This window comes from Acomys russatus, chromosome 9 (assembly GCF_903995435.1).
Source record: "Acomys russatus chromosome 9, mAcoRus1.1, whole genome shotgun sequence".
In the NCBI taxonomy this organism is placed as follows: domain Eukaryota; kingdom Metazoa; phylum Chordata; class Mammalia; order Rodentia; family Muridae; genus Acomys; species Acomys russatus.
In genome coordinates, this window is record NC_067145.1 from 40,581,910 (window position 1) to 40,589,042 (window position 7,133).

General features: G+C 45.6%; 1 protein-coding gene across 1 annotated transcript in view; it reads right to left on the reverse strand.

Moving 5' to 3' along the window:
- Kif5b (kinesin family member 5B) overlaps window positions 1-3,988 on the reverse strand; it is a 38,448-nt gene extending 34,460 nt beyond the window's left edge. Inside the window, exon 1 of the mRNA XM_051151185.1 lies at window positions 3,732-3,988. Within this exon, the coding sequence (XP_051007142.1) occupies window positions 3,732-3,857 (126 nt within the window). The 5' untranslated portion in view covers window positions 3,858-3,988. The remainder of the gene's footprint in view (window positions 1-3,731) is intronic.
- Window positions 3,989-7,133: the final 3,145 nt, after the last annotated feature.

Genomic DNA, 7,133 nt, shown 5'->3' on the forward strand with positions numbered 1-7,133 from the left:
AACTTTGGTCAGGAAGCAGGGACATGCTACTACAGGAATTCTGAATAGTGACCTGTCTTTCAGCCTGCAGTGTGCGTGGGACGGTCCTTAGGCTGGAGGTGAGGATGGCTCCTTCCACTCTTGCAGCTTCCACTCAAGGCAATCAAGGTTTAAACAGCAAACCAGCATTGACTTGTAAATGCACGCTGTGTTTTGCTTGAGGCAAGGGAATGGGAAGATAGTCTAATTAGTTCTGATCCTCCTCTAATGTCCCTAATGTCCCTGAGTTACAGCCACTGGCTTAGGCTCTGGCAGCTTCCACAATATACCATATAAGGAGCTAGGATTGGAAGACACTTAACCCTGCACATGCAGATGAGGAAATAACGTCTGCAGAGTCTTTTAGCTTTGGAGTTTTCAACAAGTTCTGTGGGACACATGGATACATTCTCTGTCTGTCTGACTGTCTGCCTCATTGTTTTGTAAGCTCTCTAACTGAAATAGGCTATTTTGTATTGTTTTAAAGATTTTCAGGGAATATTTTATTTCATTCAGTACGTGGTATTTATGGCAGTTTACCAAGCATTTTTGTCGCAAATAAAACTGGAAGCTACACAAACCATACAGTGCACTGTAAGATCAAAAGGTTTACCAGAATGTCATATTAAAACGATTGATTCTGAGGGTAACAAGAAAAATTGTGGACCACATATTAAGAGCTAAATGTAGAAGAAAAGCAGATTCCTTAATTATGATTATGATTACCAACCAGTTGACACTATAAACTAACACATTTAGGTTTTAAATTTTGATTTAAGACAATGAAATAAATACTTAAACAGCCTATTTAGGATAATCTAGTTTTCCATGTTATGCTGCTGCCATCCTCTCCTAAACTATTTCTACTTTAATCAGGTGCAGGATCCAATAAATGAATAAAACAAATCATATGCTACAATTTTTATTCATCTGGTTCTTTGGCATAGAGACGTCCATGTCATTCCTTATATCCCCTAATGAATTCCCAAACAGGCTTTTAAAATACAATTCACTAAAAAATTGAATACAAAGACGCCAGCATATCCATATACTCACGCTATGTAAGAAATCAGTTCCTAAAATAATGAATGAAACATATTAAATATCTTTTTAGGGTCCTAATGTTTCCATTGGTTTTATAATGTACTTTTCCCAATACTTTTATTCATCTTTACCCAAAGTTTCAATTCATCACTTAAGACTTATTGTATTACTTAAAGAAACTTGGAAACAGAAATTATGAACAACTTTTCCCAAAGGAAAGAACCTAGAATAAATGTGCTTTCTGTAGTGGTGGCTATCTTTTATTTTGTGTATTATGTCATATTTGGCCCACACTAGATAACTGCTTTCTAACTTAATTCCTTTCTCTCTTTTTTGGGGGATGTGGGGTACGGAGAGAAGTGGGGTCATGCTATGTAGCTAGCCCAGGCTAAACTAGTGATCCTCTGGCATCAGGTCCTGAGTGCTGAGATGAAGGGTATGACCTACCATACATGGCTTTAAGGAGAAAAAATAAATAAATAAATAAAAGCAACAGTTAAAACAAAACAAAAACAAAACAAACAAACAAACAAACAAAAAAAACGCTACCCAGTTCTCACTCTATAGCCTAGGCTGGCCACAATCCTCTTGTCTCGTTCACAAGTGCTAAGATTACAGCTGTGAAAGACACTGTAACTTAATACATTTTGTAAATCCTAAGTTGTGGCATTCCAAGCAAAACAATCTTTGTGATATTTATAGATTTATTTACACATGCACAAAAACCCAGAGAATTAAGACCATTTTAGTGGAGGTGGAAAATGAAATATGTCTGTATTGTATAAATCACTGCTGAAGCTGAATAATCCTAACTCCAAATGAGTAAGTAGCTTCAAGTTTGATAACGAACCCTGGAATTGAAGCACCTACTGAGGGCAGGCATAACACACACACCCACCTCCCACCCCACCCTCTGTGCTCCTAAAGAAAAGGATTCCTGTGCTTAATGTCCCTTCCTTACTATGACGTCATTTATAGCAAGAGCATCCTGAGGACTTATTAACAAAGAACTGGCTCCACAGTCTTCACACAGCAGCAGTTGATAGCTGTTAGTGGCCTGGTGGTCTTTTGTTTTTCTTTTCTGCCAAAAGCCTACCAAGAGGATGTGATACTAACACACTCAATTTCCAAAACTGAACTGTGGAAACCTTCACATTAATACACCCACTAGAGAACTTTAGTACTATCTTCAAGGCCAATGCTCCCAACCTCTCTGCTCCTAGGACCTCTCTGCCCTACTTCTAAATTAAGTAGCCCAAACAATATACTAAATATAGAATTCCAGTCAAGAAAAAACAATTGCGAGTAAAACTGACATTAAAAATGGAATCCCAGCACTTTGGGAGGCAGAGGCAGGCAGATCTCTGTGAGTTCAAGGCCAGCCTGGTCTACAAAGGACCAGGACAGTCAGGGCTACACAGAGAAACCCTGTCTCAGAAATCGGGAAAAGGGGGGTAAAAAAAGGCCTGGTGGCGCACGCCTTCAATCCCAGCACTCAGGAGGCAGAGGCAGGCTGATCTTTGGGAGTTCAAGGCCACCCTGACCTACAGATCGAACTCCAGGACAGCCAGAGCAGTTACACAGAGAAACTGTCTCAAAGAAGAAAAAACATTAAATTCCAATAACAATGCACAAGGCATCATCTCTAAGGATGAGTTTACTTTTTAGTTTAGTTCGCAGGTTTAATCTTATCATTCACTTCTAATCGTCTTGAACTCAGAATCCTCTTTTCAGAGAACCTGCACGGCTAGATTTAAAAAAAAAAAAAAAAAAATCCCCACTTTCAGGTTTCTCTAATAATAATCAATCAACTCAGCTACATTTTACACTACAAAGGAGTATTTACTACCTCTCAGATTACCAAGATCAATTTTCTTCAAAACAGACAGTATTTGTACTAATAAGAATCTAATAACGATGAGCCCCCCCGCGTAAGGTCTTTACAACACTGTGTCTCATTTATAGCTATCTCTCCTACACTGTTAAAACCCAGCGGAGTGTGAAATTCTAGATCTTTCTGACACTTATTTGGCCCGATCTGCATCCACTTATATCTACTATAACATTAGACATAATTACTCTAATTTCAAAGAAAAGCCAGTAATTCTTTTTACAGGCCTAAATTTCCCACTTATTACTGTTAACACGAAAAATCAAGAGGGTGAGCATTGGAGGAACAAGCATACTGTAGTTGCTTTTCCTCTTCCCCCGGGACTTCACTGTACAGGAGGACAATTGGGCCCATTGCTCAAGTGTTCTGGGTGAACTCTGATTTCTCCTCTACTTAAAGGTAGCCACATCAACAGCATCAAGAACAATAAACACTGGCAGGCAGACATACGGACAGACAGACAGACAGACAGACACACGAACGAACTGTGCACTAAACTAGCTTTGGAAGACGTAGCCTCCAGAGCCCCAGGTGGGGGAGTGCCCAGGCTGCGAGACAAGGCACCTCCCAGCTGCCAGAGCCTAGGACTGGAGTGGGGGTGATCCTCGAGCCTTCAGTGTCGCCTCAAGTGTTCGTTCCTCCCGGGCCTTCTGAACTCGCAAACTCGGCTCGGCGGTGCGAGCACTGCCCTGCTCCCTCTCGGCTTCGCGACCGGCCACCTCCCAGTACTCCTCGCCCTGGCCAACCCCACGTGAGGTAGGGGACAGGGGCCACTCACCGCGATCATCACCGTGTCTTCTCCTTGGAACTTGGCGACATACTTGTCGCCGCGGTTCACCTCGGACTCGTTGAGAGGTCTGAAGCGACACATCACTTTGATGTTGCACTCCGCCGGGTCCGCCATCTTTCCGGCAGCCGGGACCGCAGGCCGGGAGCCCCTCCCTGCCGCTCAGTGTCTCGGGGGAAGCGGCGGGAGCCGAGGGGGCAGGGGTCGCGAGGGCCGGGAGGGCCGGGCTCCGCAGCGCCGCGCGCCCCGGGCAGCGAGACCGAAGCGCTATTGCCGGCAGCCCGCGCCCGAGGCTCACTTCCGCTCCATCATGGCGGCCATGGCGGCGGCGGCGCCCGCCCGCAGCGCCTCAGTGCTCCTCAGCGTCTCCCTCACCGGCCTCCGCAGGCTGCGGGGACTGGAGAACGGCTTCTTCTTTTCTCCCCGTGAGGGACAGCCGGGCCTACCCTTCGGCACGCGAGCCTGCACGGCAGCCTACCGACTCCCCGGCCAGCAGACGCTCGAACCCTCCGAAGGCCGGAGTCCCCCAGACCGGCGGCAGGCTGGGCGGGCGGGCGGGACAGTGCGCAGGCGCGAGGCAAGGCGGAGCAGCCAATCATAGCCCGGCGCCGGGCCGACAGCTCCACCTCAGCTGCAGGTTTGGGACTCCGAGTCAAGTTTTCCTGCAAACTGAGTAGCTGCAAGGCCGCGGCAGAATTCCCTGGAGCTCGGCAAGGTTCGCTCATCTTCTTTGGAAAAGTTTGTCTTGACCACGTAATGGTGGTGTTTAATTTAGTATAACATCAGTTCCTTAAAAGGAAGAGTTTGCTTTCATTTCAGCCTTAGAAGAAAAATGATTATTGATGCACCGCTCGTTTGGTTTGGTTTCTTTTTTAGATCGCTTTGCCAAAACCAGGGAGATTTGAATTAAGGGTGTGGCATGGCCTGGGTGCAGCAGTACCCCGCCCCGCCCCACGCTTTCGAGCTTTATTCTGACTGGGTTGGAGAGACATAACAAAGAAAGGGGGGCTGGAGAGATGGCTCAGGGGTTAAGAGCACTGGCTGCTCTTCCAGAGGTCCTGAGTTCAATTCCTAGCAAACCACATGGTGGCTCACAACCATCTGTAATGAGATCTGATGCCCTCTTCTGTTGTGCAGGCATACATGCAGGCAGAGCACTGTATACATAATAAATAAATATTAAAAAAGGGGGGGGAAGATTCTTTCAAGTAATGAAAAAAGTTTCCCAAGAGATGGATGGGATGGAAGACACCCCCGCCCCCTCTCACTCTTCACCTTCAGCTGCCCAGGGCTTGACAATCACACAGGTGGGCAGCAGCATCCCAAAGATATTTAGCGAATCTGAGGTCCCACTTCCCTAACCAACAGGAAACGTAACTCAGCTGTAACACCAGAGGGATGAAAACCGGTTGCTTAAGGTCGTCTTGAAAGGCCTGGATCAGTTCTTCACACCCTCTTCTCAACCTCTCTGGGAATCGCGCCTCAGATGTTTACACTACGGTTCATAACAGTAACAAAATTACAACATGGAGTAGCAACATAATAGTTTTGTGCTTGGGGGATCACCACAACATGAGGCCTCAGCTTTAGCGAACGTTGAGAACCGCTGGCCTAGATTGATGTGTGGAGTACGTAGCTGCGAACATCACTGCAGGGGCTGGAGTGGTAGCTCTGGTAGGGTCTTACATAGAAAGCAGCAGGCTCTGGCTGCGACGACTCGTTGCACTGAAAAAAGAAAAAAAACCACACACAACAACAACAAACAAACAAACAAACAAATGACTTAGCATTCTCTTTTCAGAAGATGAATAATACCACAAAACCTCTATGTGGCAATGCCTCTGAAGTGCTGCACAGGAAAACTTCAATGACGATTGAAGAAAAAAAAAAAAAAAAAACACCCAAAAAACCTTTCTTCTGGTTTCCAGACTCTGCTGGGTAAATGAGTGATGGAACTGTGGAAATCTCCACTGATCCCTGAGCTCTCTGGCACACTTTAGCACCTCCAGAAACAAATCCACAGTTCAATAGATCCAGCTTGATTATCCTTCTGCAATGGAGGAGAGCTCAATTTTGCAGGGGAGCAGTGGAGAATCTTAGAAATAAAGAAAAATGTCACAGGCCTCAGAAGTGTAGAATTTAGATAAAATTTAAATGATCCACTGTTCCGTGAGGTTCCAAGCAAAGCAGAACTCTGAGAACAGGTAGCACCCCATTCTCAGTGGGCCAGGGTCCCTTTCCCTCGAGCATGACAAGGCACGTCTGTTGTCCTGGGAAGTCCTTTCCTTCTTTACCTTGTTGGGGTATGAAGTCTGCTTTGCTGTTTCTGTCCTCCAGACGTGAGTGGAAGGTGCTCTTTTTGCTGGTATTTGGAAGCAGGGTTTTGGCTGGCCTATGACGCTACCAAATGAGCTTTTCAATAAGTCGAGAGTCAGTATCAGTAGGAATCGCCGTGATGCCTTACAGATCGTGGACGCATGGACACGTGCTTTATGTCCTTCAGAGCCATCCCTCCTGCTCTGTTTGTATTTGGTCCAATATCTATATTAGTTCAGTGCACCGAGATGTTTACTTTCTTGCCTCTTCAGTCCTGTTATTCTCCATCTGATTTCTCCGTCGTCGTATCTATGTCCTGTTGTCTTTATCTCTGATTTCAAAAGGAGCTGGTTCTTCTTTCGAAAACTAGGTTTTTCATTTACATTCCAAATTCTCCAGGACCTGGCTCTTCCAGGAGTCATCTTCTATCGTCGTCTTCTTCGTGTTCTTCCTCCTCTTCCTCCTCCTTTCGCTCTTTTCCTTTTTCTCCCTCAGCTTACCAGAAGGAAAAAAGGAGATCCGTGTGTGCACTTTTGTCACCCAGAGCTTGGGAGGCTCAGATAGAAGGATTGCAAGTTCAAGGCCAGCCTGGCATACAAGAGGAGTTCCAGGCCTCTGAGACAGAGAGAGATACCCTATCTCAAACAAGCAAAGAAGAAAGCCAACCATACATCTCATGCTTTTGTTGGTTTCTTTGACTATTAGCCTACTGTCAATGGCAAGCAAAGCACGACCCTGACATCCTAAGCAGAGTTTCATCAGGCAGGTGCTACCACAATTGGAAAAGAGCCGAGAGTGAACTGAGCTCAGTTAATACTGGGATAATTGGATGTTTTAAGGGAAAAATAGAGTGCATTCCCAAGAGGCAACTCAGAAGACTTCTTAGGGTGTGGGAAGCAAAGATGGTAAGATGACTGGGCCTGGGAAGGCGCTCTAGGGCACTGCTCTGAGCAAAGGACTTAACGATGCCTGTGGCCTTTCACCCCTTGTGTCTGAGTTAGAGTTTCTGCTGCTGTAGTGAAACACCATGACCATAAAACAAGTTGGGAAGCAAAGGGTTTATTTTTTCACCACTGA